This window comes from Fundulus heteroclitus, unplaced genomic scaffold, assembly GCF_011125445.2.
Source record: "Fundulus heteroclitus isolate FHET01 unplaced genomic scaffold, MU-UCD_Fhet_4.1 scaffold_76, whole genome shotgun sequence".
Taxonomy (NCBI): domain Eukaryota; kingdom Metazoa; phylum Chordata; class Actinopteri; order Cyprinodontiformes; family Fundulidae; genus Fundulus; species Fundulus heteroclitus.
Genome location: NW_023397208.1, coordinates 958,718 through 979,484, shown reverse-complemented (window position 1 = coordinate 979,484; position 20,767 = coordinate 958,718). Strand labels below are relative to the sequence as shown.

At 44.1% G+C, this 20,767-nt stretch overlaps 1 protein-coding gene across 1 annotated transcript; it reads left to right on the top strand.

Moving 5' to 3' along the window:
• Positions 1–984: 984 nt before the first annotated feature.
• On the top strand, positions 985–14,349 carry LOC105929100 (E3 ubiquitin-protein ligase pellino homolog 2). Its single transcript, XM_012866733.3, has 7 exons — positions 985–1,365; positions 9,188–9,317; positions 9,629–9,730; positions 11,280–11,477; positions 11,564–11,749; positions 11,841–12,046; positions 13,642–14,349. Exons 1-7 carry the CDS (start codon positions 1,286–1,288, stop codon positions 14,030–14,032), a joined length of 1,293 nt encoding a protein of 430 aa, XP_012722187.2. The 5' UTR covers positions 985–1,285; the 3' UTR covers positions 14,033–14,349.
• Positions 14,350–20,767: the final 6,418 nt, after the last annotated feature.

Here is a 20,767-nt window from a genome sequence, read left to right as displayed (position 1 = left end):
ACTGCTCCCAATAAACTCAATAAGTGTTTACATAATAGTCTACATCCCTGCTGTTTTTTTTTCTTTTGCACTTTTTCATTCTTGTAAATAGTTTGTTGATTTTCATGCATGAATATACATATACATTGTGCACATTTCTTAAAATAACCCCATTCACTTGCTCAGTGTACTCACTTCTATTACAGTATTTATCTCCCCTTGTGTTGTAAATTTGCTCCTTGCAGCTGGTACACCTGGATTTCTCCTCTGTGGGACAACAATGGAGCTTTTTCATTGACTGGACCAAGTATTTTACCTCTACACTGCCCTCATGTGGTTACACCGTAATAGTTTACTACACTTTGTGACTGAGCGTGATGAAGTGTGTATATGCGCGAGAAGGAGGAGGAGGAGGATGAGAAAGAAAGGACAGACAGAGGGTTAGAGCCTCGAGCTGGTTTATGTTTCTGTCTCTGCTCCCACATGAAAGAGATGGAGCGATTCTGCCTGGGACCCCGGTAATGCTGACCCACATTTTGCCTCCACCCGCTAAGAACCTCATGACGTCAGACTTTATTATAAACCTCAACAGCCTTACTCCTGTGTGTCCTGGTTATTAAATCAGAACATGCGTAGCAGCAGCACTTTAGAAACAACAGGATCCATCGACATGCCCTGGCACACTGGAACTTCCTGTGAATTTCCAAACGCCTCATTTTATTCCATCAGGGGGGAGCCAGCGTCTCCCGATGGAAGGAACCAATTGGACTTCTGAGGGGGGTGCCCGCCCCACGGCTCACCCACTTTTTAATTCCCCACAGGGTCTTTTTTTAATTAATAAGAACTAATTTAATGTAATTACTTGTAAAAAAGGAAAAAAACTACAATTCATACGAGCAAAAAGCGTGGTTTATAAAAATATAGAATACACATTGGAAATAAACTCCCCCGTGAAAGGGTTGGTACGTCTTACACCCTGCCGTTAGCCGTTGTTGTACCCTATGCTACTGAACAGATTTACCGCGATACAAACTGGCTTCCCGCTGGCCTTAACCGCCGAGAAAGATGCTTTTTCAACGGATTAAAACGATGAAACACACGCCGGGACGTCTGGGAAAACTTTGCCCAACTGTGCCCAAACTTTAACAAGACCCACAAGCCCGATATAGTCTCCAGCGTGTTAGCATTGTTTTATTATCTCCCCCACTACTAGTTTGCCTCTCTGGTCGAGGTTTGTCCTCCTTTTTTTTTTTTGTTTTCCCCTCTTTCTACTTTTCTTTTCTTTAAATTGGAGGAGTCCAGTCTGATGAATTCACCGAAAAAGGACGGAGACGACGATGTGCCCGTTAAAGACCCGGTGAAATACGGAGAGCTGGTCATTTTGGGGTAAGTCTCTCGCGCTCTCTGCGAGGCACGTAACGGTTTGTGGGAAGAAGAAGAAGAAGAAGAAGAAGAAAAAATAACGGTCTCCCTCCCTGCCGCAAATCCCATTAAAACGCACAGGAGCTCCGTTAAAAGACGACAACAACCCGTGACGCGACGTGTCGAGTCCGGTTTGAACTCTCTTTCCGTGCTCCCTGTAACGTAGTTGGGGCTCGTTTATTAGACATGCCCGTCGCTTCTACTACCAACAGTCTGCCAGCATAGTAGTGATGCAAAGCAGGCTTAGCGAATAAACCGAGCAACGGTAATAATGTAAAAAAAAAAAAAAAAAAAAAGATGATATGAGTGTAAATGTTTGCTGCACTGCACGAGAAGGCTACTACGGATGTAGCCGCTTATTCCATCAATGGTTGTAGTGGGGCGGCGGGGGTGAGCACGCTGAAAACCCCAATGATGTCATCCACTGCTGGATCCGTGACTGCTAAAAGTAGGTCTGAGGAGCACGCCGTGATCTGACGCGCACACGCACCTCGCCTCTTTTTTCCAGATGTATTTTATTATCGGGGATGATTTTATTTTAAAGGGTGTGTAAAACGTCCGAGTCGCGGCAGGGATGAAGGCGGAGGAGGTTGGGAGTAGGAGGAGGATGAGGAGGAGGAGGAGGAGAAAAGCCCCTTTACATCACTGGCGTTCAAACATGCATGCAGTGGGCAGGATGTGCCAATGTGTGCTGATGACAGCCACCAGCTTCCACACAGCAGCTCCAGCCCCCACAGCTCCACGCTGTGCAGGGTGTGTGTGTGTGTGTGTGTGTGTGTGTGTGTGTGTGTGTGTAGGGGGGTCTGCAGGGACCACAAATGACACAGCGCGCACCACAGATGCATCATCACATGCAGATTTACAAGAAGTTCGCTCTCACAATGCAGCGCTTCCTGTGTCGGCCAAAGATGACTGACCTTAATGGCCCGCCCCTTCCTTCTCTTTGGATTAACATAGAGGGAGAAAGCTGTGGTTGCTCGCATCAGAATACCGATTAGTTGTCCCCCCCCCCCCATCCCCATCTCTCTTCCCTTGTTATCTGTGTGTTTGAACAGAGCACTCCTTTACATCAGGAGATCAGGATAAAGTAACAAGTGGGGGCCTATTTCGGTTCGCGCATGGCTCTCTGCGCCCCATTCGAATGCCCAAATTTAAAACTAGAGAAAGACACGCCAGGCTTTTGCTGACTGATCCCAGTTTACAGCGGTCTTTAAGGTCTGACCTGCCGGTTCAGATTCGTTTTCTCTCTCATGGACTATAACATTGAAAAAAGTCAAAAATGTGCAGCAGACGGTAAAATATTTGAATCGGATAATGAAAGAATTGCGAGATTCACCCCTCTTTTGTGTCCCTTTGCTATTTCTGATTTCTTCGTTTGGCTAAACCAGGGGTCTGCAACCTGTGGCCCTGGAGCCGCCTGTGGCTCTTTGGACCTTCCACAGTGGCTCTTAATAACTGGCTACAAATTATATTTTTATTATGGTATTTAAATGTAGTAATGATGATAAATACAGGTTTTAGCAACTTTTTCTTGGACTAATTGCTTTTAATTTTCACAACAGAATGATGCTAAAAGTGCCAGTAATATTTAATTTTAAATCAATACTTTTTTGTTATGTTGGAAACTATGATTTTTTTTTTTTTACATCATCATCCACAAATAACATCCCATCCATCCTATTTTTTCAAACCTCAAAATAGACATAAAATGGCGTTTCTTTAACGATGACAACATATTTCCTATAGTAGATCTTTATCACAAATTATAACGTCTTTTTTTCAAAACCCACGCAACATTTGCGGCTCTGAACAAGTTTAATTCAAGTGGACTGTAGGCAAAACGGCTCTTTAGACTGTAAACGTTGCAGACCCCTGGGCTAAACCAAAGGCCATCAAAGCACCGTTGAATGATTGGTTTATGGACCAAAATTTGGTTTATAGAGCAAAAATGCTGGCAGTTCTTTGTTTTGATTTGTTTAATGACCAGGGGGAAAATGTGATTTTTTTTTTTTATCCCTGAAACCCTTCCTGAAGGTCAAAGGAAAATGATTTCTATCCCTCAGTTCTGTTGAGGACTGCAATGACTGGAGTTCAGTGTTACGTTAGCAGAATAACAGAATTCAGGCTGTATTAGACGTCCACTCCGTAGATTTTTAACCACAGGCTTGGTAAAATGTAATGAAATTATATATTTTGTAGGGACCGGTGTAAAAAATAAAAACGTTACAGTTTAAAGACCACTATAATTTTGCCTCACACGGCCCCTCACAGGGTTACTGGGTGGTCCTGAAAGTTCTCCACTTTGCTTTTAGTATTTTCCAGATCTAGAGAAAAAATAAAACTTAGTATGGACACTTTTCCCCCCTTTTATCCATTTTCTAAAGGGCATAAATTACACAAATAATGTCCGTAACTGCTGTGGATTCTAACTTTGGTTTATATTTGCATGACTTGCTTTATCTTCAGTTTTCCTCGTGTTTACTTGATTTTAATATATTTCAGCCTTCGGTGTTTTGGTTTCCTGACTTTCAAAAAGGAAAAAAGGGGCTATTTCCCCACTGTTTTGGACTCTAGACAACTTTAAACTCTAGTTGAAGCTGACTGGTGGTTCTGGAACTAGTTGTAGTGAGAACTACAGATGATTTACGCTTGTGTGTGTTTTGGTTTTTTTACGGGTGGTTGAACACACATATAAGACCAGTTACAATTCAAGCTCTTGAAGGTTAATATTTCTTACTGAAATAGCCAGAATTATCTAACATAACCAAACAAAAACCAGTGCTGGAGTGTCTGGAGTCTCACAGCAACGCCCCTCCTGCACCCGTGGCTGCACACTGCTGGTCAGCTGGCTCAAACAATGGTGTTACTCTTGCCTACAAAACACAAAACAGGCTTTCAGACAGCATCTTTACTTTAGTCACAAAACCACACTGCAGCTCCTTAAGTTTCCACATGTGGAGATTAAAGGAGCACCACCTGTCACTCTATTCTATTTTGTGTCAATCTTTTAAAACTAACTAGTAATAACATTGTTATGTATCTTTGTTTGAAAGAATTACACGTAAATAGGGGGAAACCCTGGTACTCCTACTCGACTTTTGCCACACTGAGAAATTCCTATTGGTCACTTACCGATCCTTTGTGGCCTAAATCTTATTTTGTCAAGAAAAGAAACGTTTCTAACACAGTTTTTGATGTTATTACCAAATAATCCTATAACATGTTTTGGTAGGACTTAGTTAGGGCTGGGCTATAAATCGATTTAATCGATTAACTAGAATTTACAGTTTATTAATCTTACCTTGGGCACTTATTAAGGTCTTATTACCTATTAACTAATGCTTATTACAGGGACCTTAATATAAAGCGTTACCCATTTTTGGAAAATCTGGATTTTATTTTGCCAATGCACTCATTGGGTTCCATGAAAAGAACAGTAGGAAAATATTCTGTCAAAATATTGTAATGAGGAAAACCTTTTTTTTTTTTTTTTTTTTTTACCATGAATCAAGACTCTTTAATTCATTCATTTAAATATTATTTTTTTAAGTTAGTTTGAAGTTACACAAGGGAAGTGAAGCCTGTCCTTGGCTCATTGTGTAAAAACCACCAGCAGCAAACATCTTGTTATATTGTCATTGTTTACTACGAGAGGGCCGCCATCTTGTTTTATCAGCACGTTTCACAGCTTGCGTTCAGTTACAATTTGAATTCAGGCCAACTCCCCGATGAAATGCCTTAAATTAAGGCAAGTTTTTCAAAATGATAAAACAGAAATGGAAGACGGGAAAAAAATCGTATGATTGGATTTGGTATAATAAAATCGTACATTTAAGTTTTAAGCCATATAGCCCAGCCCTAGACTTAGTAATGGTCCTCTGTTCCCAAACATGCAGCTGGCCTCTTTGGAAATCACATCAAATGTGTTTAAATAGGCTGTCCTTTCTTCTGCCTCCTGTCTGAACTCATTATTCCCAGCCCTGTTCTGAGTACGTGGGCGGCGGGCCATGTGCTCCGCCGACAGCCGTCGCCTTCCTTAAGCCGGGCGTACACTGTACGAGTTTTTCCCCTTTTCGGGCCGATTCTTCAGTCGTGCGAGCATTTTTTGAATCGGCCGAATTTCAGCTTGGTCGTAGAGGGGGGGAGGAGGGGGGACTGGCTTCTCACGACTACCTCCCGATCAGGAATCGGACGATCGGTGAAAATCAAACGTTTGAAATTCAGTCGGCTGTCGTGAGGTTTTCGTGAGCGCATCCTGCTGTTCAAGCAGAGCTACGAGGGGGCTCCTCTCCGTCCCCGCCAGCGGAGGGAGGGAAGCGGGCGTTCCTGAAGCAACCTCCGGCCGGTGTTGGGGAGGGCGAGCCGTCAGGTCCGCGCAACGCGCTGGCCGCCTGTTTTGGCACTCCTCCGCGGTCCGCCTGTTTCGGCACTCCTCCGCTTGCTGGGGGAGGGGGGGGGGGGGCAGGCGACCTGCCGTGCCGCGCGGCCGCCGGTGCGTCTCGTCTCTCCTCTCTCTCCCCCTCCGTTCCCCCGACGCCCGGTGCCTCCTGCGGGCTTCGCCAGAGCTGGGCTCGAACCCCTGCTCTGGGTCCCTGTCACCTACCGTTGCTCGCCTGCCTCTGCCACCACAGTGAGCGGTCCCAGAGGGGACACGACGTACAGTGTGAGCACTCCGGTCGCGTCTGGGCGTCGCGCCGCACAGATCGTGAGCGGTGAACTTTTTAAACCCCGCGGTTCTGTCGCACAGTTTGAGATGTATATAAGTACCACGACTGAAAAACTCGTACAGTGTACGCCCGGCTTTAGTCTGCCTACGACGCGCCGCGTCCAGCAAAACTCAGCCCGCCCGTAACCCCGCAGACATCAAGCTTCCACGTGTTTCCTCATCTCTCCTCACCAGGCCCTCCGGTCCTCTGCTGCGGTGCCTTTGCTCCCGACGAAAATAAACCCCGCGTTGAGGGGCAGAGGGAGTGAATATTTCATACGATGCTTTACCACGCGTGCACAACCGTGTCCAAACCCAGAACGGCTCATGCTGAGGAGCTGGAGTGGTGTTGTGTTTAAGCTTTATGGTCCTGTTTCCCAGCTGCTGTCTCCGTCCTCCTCCTCCTCTTGGAGATCTTTTGGGTCGTCCCTCTCTCTTACATTTGGCCTTCTGTCATATCGCCGGTCTGTTAATCAGACCCCACAGAACCTTTGGCCTTGCGTGTCCTGTTTTATCCCCACCCAGATCGGTTTGATCTGACAGGCCCCGGGGCACGGAGACCTCCGGTCTGCTTCGAGTCGCGCTCCTCGACGAGATGCCCTGTTTGAACGGCGGCACACCGCCAGCGGCCGCTTCTGACCGTTGTCCTTGGAGAGTTGCTTGAATTTAAAGCACTGGGTCCGGCTCAAATTAGCTCAATTTGACAAAAACAAATAAAAATGAGAAGAAAAATTCTGCTTGTATCTGCAGTGGTTTGCAGACATATGTTTGTGTTTAGGTGGCGTTGCCTTTAGTACCTTGCCATATGATAAAATCATACCACTAGCTCTGAAAATGAGCCATTTCGGTCATGATTAAATTAAATTGTAACTCTCCATGTCAAACGCCGACTGGCTCATCAGGCATTGCCTCCACGCCGGGCAAAAGTATTTCCTCCACTTGGAACTTTTTCATGTTTTGCCACGTTTAAGTCCAGAATTTCAATACACTCTGTGGAGATTTTACGTGATATACCAACAGGACGCAGCACACAATGCCAGAATGGAACAAAAACTACACCCGAATTTCCAAATTTCTCACATAAAAACACCAGAGGTTTGGTATCTGTTCATATTCAGCCCCCCTGCCTTGTTGAACCACCTTCTTGCCTTTCAGCTTGCAGCAGTAATCTACCAGAACCAGGTCTGTTAGACTGAAGGGAGATCATCAGGGACCAACAATCCTCTGGTAGATGCTGGTTTGTTCTTTGACTAGGCCATTCTATCTCAATAAGACCACAGCTTACCATACCAGGGTGTCCGCTACATGGAATAGATAGCTGCGCACCGCCACGGTGAAATAAAAGCCACCACGCCTCAGTAAAAAATAATAAATAGATGTTAAAACAATGCAAAGCATATTATATGTCAATCAAATCAATCAATCAATTGAGTTGATTGATATTATATATATATATATGTATATGTATGTCCGTCCGTCCGTTGTCTTCCGCTTATCCTGGGTCGGGTCGCGGGGGTATATGTATATGTATGTGTGTATGTATATATATATATATATATATATATATATATATATATATATATATATATATATATATATATATATATATATATATATATATATATATATATAAATAAAGTATGTATGTATGTATATATGTGTGTGTGTGTGTCCTATATTACGTATAGCCTATATTTGCACACTTATACTAACCATAATCAGAGTTTGAAACAATTTTAAATATCATTACATGTTAAAATTTACTTTATTTTGAAAAACCAACACCTGCTCCTTCCTGTCTGGATGCCAAGCTGGCTAGCGGCTACAGTACTGCTCCGCCCTCAGGAGGGAAGGAAAACTAGAGACGATGAGCCAGTGTTGCCCATTTAGTGGCTTTGTTGCTACATTTAGCAACTTTTCAGACCCCCTCTAGTGACTTTCTTTCAAATACGACTAGCAATAGCGACTTTATCTGTAAAAACGATGACTTTACATTAAAAGCACCAATCGTTGTGGAGTCTCTGGCAGCAGCGAGAGCTGTCACAAGAGGCCACCACCCTGGGATGCTTTCCTCAGGGTCATATCTAGTGCTAGTTTTCATCCACACGCAGCATGTTAGCCACAATGTTTCGTTTTGGTCGCATCTGCTCTGAGCTACTTCCTCCCACGCTGCTGGTTCAATTCCACACAGATCTGTTTAGTGATTGGGCCACTTCTGAAAACAGGGAGTTGCCCTGCACTTCGTTTGGGGGCATCGGTATTAAACGGGGGCCAACTGCAAATTCACATCAGACTTTTCAGCTTTTTATTTGCAAGCAAAACGTGTTTAACACTAACCCTCCACTTGACAACTACACTCTGCTTTGTGTGGCTCTGTCACCTTAAATCTCAGCACAACACTGAGCGTTGTGGTGGGCGAAATGTGAAGAAGTGCCTGGAGCATGAACACGGCCTTTCATTGGCCCCTGTACATCTGAGGGCCGTTCCTCATAATGGACACACATGTGGCGTACCTCTCTCTGCGTGAAACCAGGAAATGGATGTTTGACGCAGCTTTAAAGCCCAGAGAACCACTCCAGATTAGTCTGCAGTAAACACTGAAGAAGGTTCATATGACGACAGACTGGTTTACATTTAGGCAGATTAGGTTTCTTCATAATATTTAACTTTCATATTAAGAATCTAACCTGTTTAGTCGGCTGTAATCAGCCAAAAGCAGCAGGGTTGAATTGTGTTCGCCACCTTAATTTAAGCTCATTTTAATGGTTTTCTTATGTTTAATAACTCAACGCAAGAGCTAGCTGTTTGTCTCGTTTCATTCATTTTAAAAGGAATTTAAAAAAATCAACCTCCTCCTTATTCAGGCAATAGCATCACAGACAACACATGTTAAAGAAAACGTGTTTAAGTTGCAAATACGTTTGAAACTCTCTTATAATTGATCAGTGTACTGGATAGGCTGTATGCTTGGCCTCTTTTGTATCCTTAACGAACCTAGATAATTATAAATAAATAAAATAAAACAACTGCCTAATTGAATATTGTGATATCTTGCCATTATCTGTCCCCGGTGGCCTGCAGGTACAATGGCTCTCTGCCGAGCGGAGACCGCGGGCGCAGGAAGAGCCGCTTCGCTCTTTACCGAAGGGCCAAGGCCAACGGTGTCAAACCCAGCGCTGTGCACATCCTCAACTCGCCACAGGACACCAAGGTACGCGCGTTACTCCAGCTCGTGAGCTCCTTTCCCCTTGATCGTCTGTTGGTCTCTGTTTGCCTGCCGGAGGAAGGATGTGGAAAGGATGCCGCTTGTTCTCGGCCCCTTACCGTCCACGGCTCTTCCTTCTGGAGTTTCTCTCGTATCTTTTATAGACATGAACGGTAAAAGGTTTGCCATTATCAGGTTAAAGTCTAGTAGATTTTTCCTTTTTTTTAACCTGAAACTGTTACTTTGGCTTTTAATAATAATAAAAAGAAACAAGTTCTAGACAAATGAGCGCCTTTCCTGCTGCTCTGATGTTGCAGGCGGTGCACAGCAGGGGGCAGCACAGCATCTCCTTCACGTTGTCTCGTAACCAGACGGTGGTGGTGGAGTACTGCCATGACAACAGCACAGACATGTTCCAGGTAAGACGCGCGACCAAAACGTCCAGGGGGGACAGCGTCCCCATCTCTGAAACGTCCTCCTCCTGACACCTTTGTGATCACGTGCCGGTGTAGGTACCAGATTGACTCGGGTGGTCAGATCGGCTCGGGCGCTTCCCGATGACGTCATCATATGGCAAATCCACTCAAACAAACTACATTACGCCCGCGGTCTCCATTTGTTACAAATCAATTTTATTTTGTTAATTTACGGTTATTTTCCAGTAACTTAATCGAGACATGAAAACCTTTAACATATTTTTGGAATGCTTCTGTGGTAGTCTGACAATTTAATTTTGCCGGATCAAAGTTATATCTTAAGAGAAATTTCCTTCCTCCAATTTTTTTTTTTAAGTTGTGAAGGGAAAATAAACCATAAACTCTTTTAATTTTTAATAAAAGCCTGCAGCCATTTTAATTTAATCACGGCATTCATCGCTTTAAAATCAATAACGTTTATTCCTCCTTTTTCTACTTTTTCTACTGATATTACTACGTTGTTCTTTCTGATCACATGTTTTTTATTATTCCAGATGAAATTGTGATCAATTTGATTAATTTTTTATTGTAGTATTTGGTATATTTAAGATATATGCTGGATAAATTAATCTGGCTATCCCTCCCGTTTTTGTTAACAATAATCTTCCAAAAATTGAGCCAACTGTCAAATATTTGTATATATTTTTTTTTTTTTTTGTAAAATGGCTTGAATATTTGTTATATCAGTTCCAGTGCGGTCCTTGTTAATCATTATAGCTAAATATTTCACCTCATTTTTATCAATTAAAGTTGGTTGATTATGTGAATTGCTAAGATTTCACATTTTTTTTCTATGTTCATCTTTAAGCCTGAAGCTTTTAAGAAAAAAGACACCGCTAAATAAACTTACTAAAATTGATTCGTTACAAATACAGACCGCAAGCTCAATGTAGTTTGTTTGAGTGGCGTTGCCATAAGGTGATGTCATCAGAAGGCGCAGGGACCATGGCGAATTTCTTGGGTAAAATTGTCCGTTTACAAACCACAATCCCGCTCTCGAATAAAACCTACACCCCGCTATAATTACTTTAGTAAGTTGTCCAGACCAATTACAATATTTTGCGCAATTGAGCAAACGTTAAGCCAACCATGTATAGTGACGTCATCAGAAGGCGCAGGACCCGAGTCGATCTGGTACCTACACCGGCCTCTCTTCAAAGACGCATCACGTAACGCCACCAAAGTCGATTATTTCAGTTCAAAGCTCTTGACGATTCAGTGGTAAAAAATAACATCCCACCGTAAAAGAAAAAAGGTCTATTTTTGGTGTTTTTGCCTTATTGCACGCAAGCGAGGAACCGCATTGGCCATAAACGGCCCTGCTTCAAATTTCTCGACCGCCTTCAGAGACCCGTGGGAACAGATCATTCGTTGACCAGCTGGCGACCCGATTGGGCCGCGATGTCGCCAGTTTTCATCAGCAGTGACGGTCTGCAGGCCTGCTTTAAGCAGAACACTGTGATGAATCAGCAAATTTTTGTCTTCCCCGCAGATCGGACGCTCCACAGAATGCCCCATCGACTTCGTGGTGACTGACACCTCTGGAGGGGGCAAGGAAGGGGAGGACCCCTCCATCGCTCCCAGCACCATCTCCCGCTTCGCCTGCAGAGTGGTGTGCGAGCGCAACCCGCCCTACACCGCACGCATTTACGCCGCAGGCTTTGACTCGTCCAAAAATATCTTTCTAGGGGTGAGTGTAATAATAATAATAACAATGACGCGGCGAGAGAGAGAGAGAAAGGCTGAAGCAGCCCTCCTGTCCCTGGCCTGTTTTAGGAGAAAGCAACCAAATGGAAAAATCCCGACGGCCACATGGATGGCCTCACCACCAACGGCGTGCTGGTGATGCACCCGGAGGGTTTCCCGGAGGACCCCAAGCAGGGTCTGTGGAGGGAGATCTCCGTGTGCGGAGACGTGTACGCGCTGCGGGAAACGCGCTCCGGGCCCAGCCGGGGAAAGCTGGTGAGTCGACGCAGCCCACCTCGCTGACGGCGGGCTCCGGTCAGGGTTGTGGTGTTGTGAGCACGTGTCCCTGTCTGCATGTCACTCGCAGGCGGAGGGGGAGAGCAGCGCCCTGCGCGACGGCTCCCTGGTGGATCTCTGCGGGGCCACCCTGCTGTGGCGCACGGGCGAGGGACTGATGCGCGCCCCCACTCTGCGTCACCTGGAGGCCCTGCGCCAGGAGCTGAATGCGTCCCGTCCTCAGTGTCCTGTGGGCCTCAGCACGCTGGCCTTCCCAAGTTTACCACGCAGCCACAGGTGAGGGCACACTCACTTCACTTAATACACCGTACTCTTCAGACTATAAGTCACTTTTTTTCCCATAGTTTGGCCTATCCTGCGACTTATATATCAATTGTACCGTCTACAGCCACAAGAGGGCGCGCTAGGCTTTTAAAAAAAACTATACGCTGCTCCTGTACCATTTAAAAATGAATTAAAGCATTAACTTATAAACAAAGAAAGACTGGACACATGCACACATGTTGTTTTGCGGTTTCAGTATGTATGACCCAACAGAACCCTGTTATTATCCGATCAATGAAGCTAACAGCTAGCGCTAGCTTACAGCTCTGTTGTCCAGGCGGTTTATAACTTCACGTGAGCTTTAATGTTGCTCTGTAACATACATGTCATACTGTTAGCTTAGCACGTAGCACCGTTACTCTCACGGTCTAATTTCAGCGTAATAAGACCGAAATGCTCTGATGAGAACTTTCCCGGTTGGAGTTGGTGGCATGTTGTGCTAATTTACTCCATGCATCCTCCCAGGTATGTTCCATGTTATTCAGCCGGTTGTGGATGCAGCTGTGCAATTAAATAAGCTGCCTTACCAGATTAAATTTCAGTTTTTAGTCTTGGTTTGTGCGAAATAAGTTTCTAAATAAATGCTACTCAGAGTCCGGTGCGACTTATATATGTTTTATTCCTCTTTATGATGCATTTTTTGACTGATGCGACTTATATTCCAGAGCAACTTATAGTCTGAAAAATATGGTAATTCACATTTGTTAGCACCCTGTTAATTATGTGTAAAAGCCCTAAAACAAGCAAATCTGTTATTGCAGCAGTACAATATTATACCAACTTTTCTTTGGAATAATCTAACCTTTGATTTCAGTACATTTAAAAAGATGTTAAGAAATAAACTGATTAGCAAATAATTGGCACCATTAACCATCCCTTTTCAAATACTGAAGCCTTTTCTTGCTCTATATTTGATTTTTACGCAAAGTTTCTTCAAACCTTTAATTCTGGCCATAAATTATATTATTTATTATGCTATTGAAATGTAATAATGATAATAAATGCAGGTTTTAGCAGTTTTATCTTGGACTAATTGCTTTTAATTTTCACAACAGAATGATGCTAAAAGTGCCAGTAACATTTACTTTGAAATCAATACTTTTTCATTATGTTGGAAACCTTTTTTTTGTTTACATCAGTATCCACAGATATCAACATCCCGTCCATCCTATTTTTTCAAACCTTAAAAATAGACATAAAAGGGCGTTTCTTTAACGATGACGACATATTTCCTACAGGAGATCTTTATCACAAATTATAACTTGTCTTTTTTCAAAAGGCCAGGCCTAACCAAGTATTGCGTGCATTGAAATAGACATACTTTTCAGAATCCTGACATTTCTGTTAAAAAAAATCCTTTTTTATTGCTCTTACATAGTATTTGAAATTTCTGAGACACTGAATCAGGGGTTCTCGTTATCCATAAGCCACAACCACCAACATCACAAGAAGTAAAGCAACAGAATGATTTAGACTGACGCTGCCTCGTGTGTTTTTACTCTGTCACAAAACGTAGAAGGAATGTAAGGAAGTGTGTGTTTCTGCAGCCTGGAAGAGCGCCAGCCCTGGGTCTACCTCGCCTGCGGCCACGTCCACGGACGCCACGACTGGGGCCAGAGATCCGAAAGAGAGGAGGAACGGGGCGTGGGCGAGGGCGAGGGCGCCGCCATACGCAGAGAATGTCCCCTGTGCAGAAGCGTGGGGCCCTACGTGCCGCTGTGGCTGGGCTCCGAGCCTGCGGTGTACGTGGACGCCGGGGCTCCCACTCACGCTTTCGTGCCGTGTGGCCACGTCTGCTCGGAGAGGACAGCCAAGTACTGGGCCGAGACCCCTCTGCCCCACGGCACACACGCCTTCAGGCCCGTCTGCCCCTTCTGCTCCGCCGCCCTCAGCACCCCCGGCTGGATACGGCTCATCTTCCAGGGCCCCATCGACTAGCCGCGCCTCGGCGACCCCTGTCCCGACCCCAGGAAGCCCCCTGGGCTTCGTTCGGGTGGCGCGCGTTAGCTCTGAGTGTCCGGCTGCACTCTCCCAACGTCGTGTCCCAGAATGCCGCTCGGCGCTGAAGAATCCGTCCCCCTTGTTTATCCTTCAGAGCTTCAGGATCAGGAGGACGCGACAGACTGATCAGTGCTAACACTAAGATAGTAATTAGTCTAAACTAACTATAACGGCGTGAGCTGGCCTTCGTTAAGTCGAACATAAACAGAAGCTTAGGTGATGCTGCTTGACCTTTTACTAAAAAAAAAAAAAAAGGAGCATTTTCTCAATATTATCAGATGGTTCAGCCCCGTCGTACTGTAACTCTACACTTCATCAGGTTCAGACACCCTTGTAATCCTCCTCAGACGGCAGAGTGTGACATCACAAGTAGCTTTTTTGCACATAAGAAAAAAAAAAACCCAGAATGGCCTTGACTGTCACCTTGCCAGCATTAATCGCGGATGTGTACGTTCCGACTGCGCGAGCACTTCTCCGGCAGATGTTGTCCACGAGCTACCGCACTCTGACGTTGTTCTGTCGAACGTTCTCCTTTCTGACTGAAACGGTCTCGGCTTCACCTCCATCACGACTCGACTGCCTTCCTTTCATCATCCTCACCAGTTTTTCACTGACCGTCTCTTTGTAGATCGGTGATTCTAGTGCCATGTTTTGGCCCCAAGCGATCGGCTGATGTACATTTCCAAGAAACGTCGTATAAATGTACACACACACACACATATGTGTGTGTGTACATCTGTATATAAAGTTGTGCGTGTTGTTCCCTTTTTGGTCTTCACAACTCCTTTTAGTATTAAGTCTATGCACAGATAACTCCTGGAAATGAAACCCTGTGGTGACTTCTGAAGCGGCAGATTGAGCGTTACCTACAGGGCCTTACAAAAGTATTTTTAACCTGTTTCACATTTTGTCACTTTGTGCGATAGACCAGCACAAGGGGATGCATAATTTGGGAGGGGAGAGCAATGAATGGTTGATTTATCTTTTTTTTTTAATCTGAAAAGTGTGGTGTACATTTGTATTCAGTCCCGTTTACTCTGTTAGCCCTAACTAAAGTCCAGTGGAACAAAGTTCCTCTAAAAGTCATCTAACTGGTAAATACGGGCCAGATAGGAGGATCTTCAGCTCAACTATTTGTGTACTCCACGTAGGGCTGGGCGATAAATCGATTTTATCAATTCATTCAAATTAGCAATTTATAAAGATTTAATATTTGGAAAATCAAGACTTTTTTGCCAATATATATATCTGTCCTGAAAGGGGAAATTGTTTTCGTAAAAGCTTGCAGTGTTGCATATATTTAGAAAAATATAGGGAACTTTTGATAGCGAGGGTTTCCACTCCATGTATTTGATCGCGCTGCCACACCATAATAAAAGCCGCCACACCTTCAGAATCAATTCAAAAATATGATAAAGTAATGGAAGCGTATGATATAGCACAGCTACTGTATATTTATGCAGTTATTCTAATAATAATCAGAGTTTAAAATGAATTTAAATATCGTGAAATGTTAAAATTTACTTTTGAACAGCCAACTCTTCTGCCTCCTGTCTGCAGCGAGTGAATAAAGCTGCTGGTGGCTACCAGGCTGCTCTGCTCTTGGTAGAGAAAAGAAAACTAGATTTGTGGGGACTTTTCAGACCCCTTTCTTTGTTTTTGGCAGTTTAGCAGCTTCACATGAAAGCAGCAATCTGTCTGCCTTTATTGTCTCACTGGAACTGCTAGCGCTGTGTGGGCTCCGCCTGTTCCCTCAGCGCTGTCTCACAGGCACAGGCAGCACTCTGTGAGTTTTTATTGCACTATTAATCACAATAATAATCTTTATTCAAGCGGAACCTTTTATTTATTTGAATGGTTTTACTTGTTGTGAATAGTTTTTTTTTTTTATTAAGACAAGAAAATCGATTAAAATCATAAATTGAATAAAATCTGAGATTTTATGTTTAGGCCATATCGCCCAGCCCTGACGCTGTGAATCTGGCCAGTATGGCGGAATGCCAAGAGGAAAACTATTTTTTGTTTTGTTTTCCTGTAGATTGTTTTTTCTGGCATTAGTGGCCTTCATCGACGGTAATCAGAGGTCTCAAGGTTGGGAATTAAACCCAGGACTTCTGCGCGGAGGATTGTGTTAACGACTGTGGGCGGTACAGATGATAGACGACTGCATGCTCGCTCTAAAGAGGAAGAGCAGGTGCAACGCATGGTATCAGGGATGCCTGCTCTGCCTCTTAACACGCTGTTCAGGGAATCCATCACTGAAAGAGAGCAGGGAACCTTTCCAACAAAGAATAACCATAAGTACAAAATCCTCTCAGTAAAACATGGTGGGGGCAGCATCATGCTGTGGGATGCTTTTTGTTGAGCGGAGGACGGGGAATATTAGAGGCAGGAGGTTAAGTTGAGGAGGGGGGTTTGGTGCACACAAATGCATGCCACACTTTTCAGATTTCAAGTTTGAAAGCTTCGCTTCACCTTCCACTTCTACATCACACGCATCTTTTTTTTTTTTTTTGCCGGTCTATCGTGTTTGACCCCAGAGGGGTGCAGTGAAGCTGGTGGTCGGAACCGGACCGCCTGTGGACAGATTTAAGGAGAGCTTTTAAACGCTTGAGCAAGAAACTGTAAAATAACCTGGATTATGAAGCAAAACGAGGATAAACAAAGGCAGGGACTAAACCTAGGTTCACCTCTCCACACAACAACTCTCCAAAGCAATAATAGCACTTGCATAGATAAGCTACATGTTTACGTTTAGCCAGGAGGAGTTCGGGGGGGAGCTTAGTCAGAGGTGTGTTCAGTTTAGTGTCCTCGCCGTCTGAGAGGAACCTCCACCCCTTCGCTTCTGAACACACCTCAGGTTACCGAACTTCTCGTAACAGGGTCCGTGTCGGTGTGATGGGGGGGGGTTCTTCTCGTTTGACCTCGAATAAAAAAAAAAACGTCTGTTTCAAAGAAAACTATTTTGTTAAGAAAAAGGGATGGGGTTTATTTCAGGGGGACGCGGGAGGAGTCGTTTTAGGTGTTCAGTGTTAGAAAAAAAAAAAAACTCTAAATGTAACTATTTTTCTACTTATAGCCGGTTTAGTTCGTTCTTCTCTAAATAGTCGTGAGCAGGTCGTGCCCAGCCGTAGATTAAGGCGAGCCCGTGAACGAGAAGACGCTTGCCAACACTGTGTCCACCTCCACTCCGCTAGCAGAACGCGCGGCCCGGACCATGAATGTAGCCAAAATAGCCGGGCTATGTCTAGCCTTCGCCGGTGCTCACATACTGAACGGTCTATATCGTGAAACTATTTTTGTAACTGAATATCGCGGTATAGCTCGGCGATCTAGCTCGGACAGGTGTGGTGATTTCAGTGCTAGCCTCAGGCGTGGGGAAACTCCTGGGAAGCGTGTCCAGCTTGCATGTGCTGGACACACACACACACACACACACGCGGTGTATTTTCACACTACACGGACGCTTATTCAGAAACTTTGCACGCCGGTCCGCGAGCTCGTTACTCACGCTGTCTTCCGAGTCCTCAGTTAAAAGCGCTTTTATTTTCTCGTTCTGTGGTGTTTTGAGGGAAAATAATAAAAGAAAAGAGTGTAAAAAAAACAATAAAAACACATTATACTTGATATAACTCCATAAACGACACCTCTTTTACTACTATGCTAATATTTTCCAATAACTCTGCAGGAAGGTCACCGACTCAGCAGCGTATGTTTACACTCAGCCGTCAAACGCGTCCTGAAGTACTTAGAAGCTGTTTTGGGAATGTGACGTTTAGTTGTTTCTCCGTTTTGAAGCCTGAACGCAGGATTCCTTGTGTTGGTGGCTAGGTGATGTTGTGGTGATGCCGTAGCTCAGGATTAGCGATCTCAGACTCCCAGCCGTCAGGGCAGGCCTGGCGAATCATGCGTTGGGTCGGAAAAAAAGGTTTTTGGAAAGTGACGCCGCAGTTTAAGGCAAAGAAGGCGTGACCAGCGGTGCGGTGTGGCCGAGAGAAGAGAGCATATGGGAAACATTTCTAAAGACTGGGCCTGCAGCTCAGAGGCTGAGGTAAATGTGCAGTTATCAATTTACTGTAAATTCTGTCCCTTGAACTTGCCCCCCCCCCCCTCCTTAAATATACTATATGTAATTGGTTTAGGTTTATCCTGACTCGTGTCAAACCTAAGGAACGGGTGTCCAACGCGCTGCCCGCAGGCCATCTGTGAGCCTTGGAGCCATTTTATTTGCAGCCAGCGACCCATATCCTCTTCTTGTTGCTAAAAATAGACAATATTTTCTCGAAAAAAAAAAAGAAAATAGAAAAAGTAAATTGAGCCAAAGATCTGGGAAGTTCATGTGCCTTTGTTTATTTTTTTATTTTATTTATTTATTTTTTTTGGAGGGGGTATTTTTACGTTTTTGGGTCAAGAGTTTACAAAAATCAGGCCATAATGTTTCATTAAAATGATTATTTTTGCTTATTTCGGTGAAGTAGAAATGAAAAGTCCTGCAGGCTGCGAGCGTCTTCGACTCGAACACTTCAGCCTGCGCGGCAAAAAGTTTGGACACCCCCGATCCAAGGTGATTTGGTGCTGGTCCGCTGGTCGCGATCGCCAGACGTCTGTTGTATACGGGTCTTTATGCAGCGCCATCCTCAGTTATTGGCACCCCTGGTAAAACTGTGTGTAAATGCTTAAATGAAGTGGTTGCTATGGAGACTTCAGTGATGAAGCTGCTCTGCTGCAGTACCCAACGAGCTCTGGAGGTGTTTTCTTTTTTACCTCCTTCCCTGTGTGTGGTGGGCAAGCTAATCTTGGGTCCTTGTCTAGCCTTGTTTGTCACAGTTTCAGTTGTTTCAAGCTAATTAATTATTGATCTGACAGTACATATTTTGGAAAGGCCAAATAAGTAATTGTTTCCTTTCAGCCATCCCCTGAGCTGCGAGGAGCTCCCGTACTTGGATGGTATGTGTTTTCCAGAAAATCTGGACTTTGAATCGATATTTCTTTTTTCAGGGGATTTTCATTCCAGAATAATCAAACGTCGTCAAAGTAAAGGTTTCCTTTTTCTCAAAACTATTCAGAAGTGAGAACTTGGGTGGGTTTACTTCAAGGCTTTCTACACATCTTTACCAATAAGTGCCAATAGATGGGGAGGGTGCTGCTGTTTTAAAAAAAATAAAAATAAAGAGGAAAGAAAGACGGCTCCAACAGGCAAGCCCACCTATCAGCTGCTCTTTATCAATTACATCAAGCTCTGAGTTTTGCTGGAACACCATTGGCATGTGGATGGACGAACTGTTGCAGCACCCTCATTTTGGCTCTTTGTTCGCTCCTCTTCGGTGATGTTCAATTACGTTTTTTAGTCCTCCTCGGTTTATAGATGTCCGTGCGTTATGTTCTTTCTTTCGTTCAGACCTTAGTTGTCACGCAGACCTCACACACAGTATTTTAGCACAGCGTTAATTTGTCCAGTGCCACCATAAGCTCTTCACAGACGTGTCTTGTCTTTTCACCACGGTTATCAGTTCACCCTCGCTCCAGATGGCAAAACCTCAACCTCCTCAACTTCTAAACTCTCCTTAACATAGGCGAGTTAGTAGCCGACATGTCTAACACAGCGGAAAAACCTCACAAATAACAATGCATTCCTTTGAATATATCTTATGTACAGCTATTTTGTATTATTTTATATCATGTTCCTCTGTAATTGTCCGGTGCACAGACAATCGCTATACACATGTCAATAAACCAAATTAAAAAGAAAACTGTTTCGTCTCTGTTTTTTAACCGCGCGAAAAGAAATAATTGTATTGTGAAGTATCTTTTAAACCAGAAAAATAAAATAAATAGCGTGTTTCTCCAGCAGAGGGCGCTCTGTGCCAGCGCTGAGGCTGAGGCAGCGCGCTTCTGCAAAGGGTTGCTTTGGATTTCATCACCTCTTTAAAACACTCATCTGCCTTAAGGAGCAGTTTTGGCAGTCAAACGCGGTACATCAGCATGGAAATATGATAAGAAGCTGAAAAATTACAGAGCGGCCGATTTCCAAACGGCTATTGAAAACGCGGCAAAGGATCCAAGAAGTGAAAGAGTCGCTGCGAGCTTTCTCTTTCAGAAGTTTCTGCAGAAATTATGTCACTTTTAAAGCCCGAGGAGGTGTCCTTTCTTTCAGAGAGGAGTGTGTCGTGGTATCCCAGTGATGCGTTTGAAATGGATTTTCTGTTTTTTTTTACAGAGCCCTCTGAATCTACATATGGGCACAAATCTTAATTTAACAAATGTTACTTACATTTCCAATGAGTAAACGAAACCATTTAGATATCAAATTTCTAATAATGGCTCAAATCTGGCGTATTTTGACATCTCGTTTTTTTTTTTTTATCCAGTTTCGTGTTTTGAAGGTATTGCATCTGGAGGCGGTGCGCTATAAAATATCTGCTGATGTCACACGGCGCTGTGGAAAACCTGTTGGCTTTGTCTTCCACAGTCAGGGACAAAACTCCCTTTCATCCAAAGAGCTGGAAAGAACTGCTTTTATAAAAGGTAGGATGGGTTATTGGGGAAGTTCAGGCGTTACAGCAGCACAAACGCAAGCAGATTAATAAAATTTCACAAAAAGGACAGAGAATAGCTCTGTGTAATTAGAAATTAAGAGTATAAAGGGTGGAAACATTAAGACTAATTAGCACT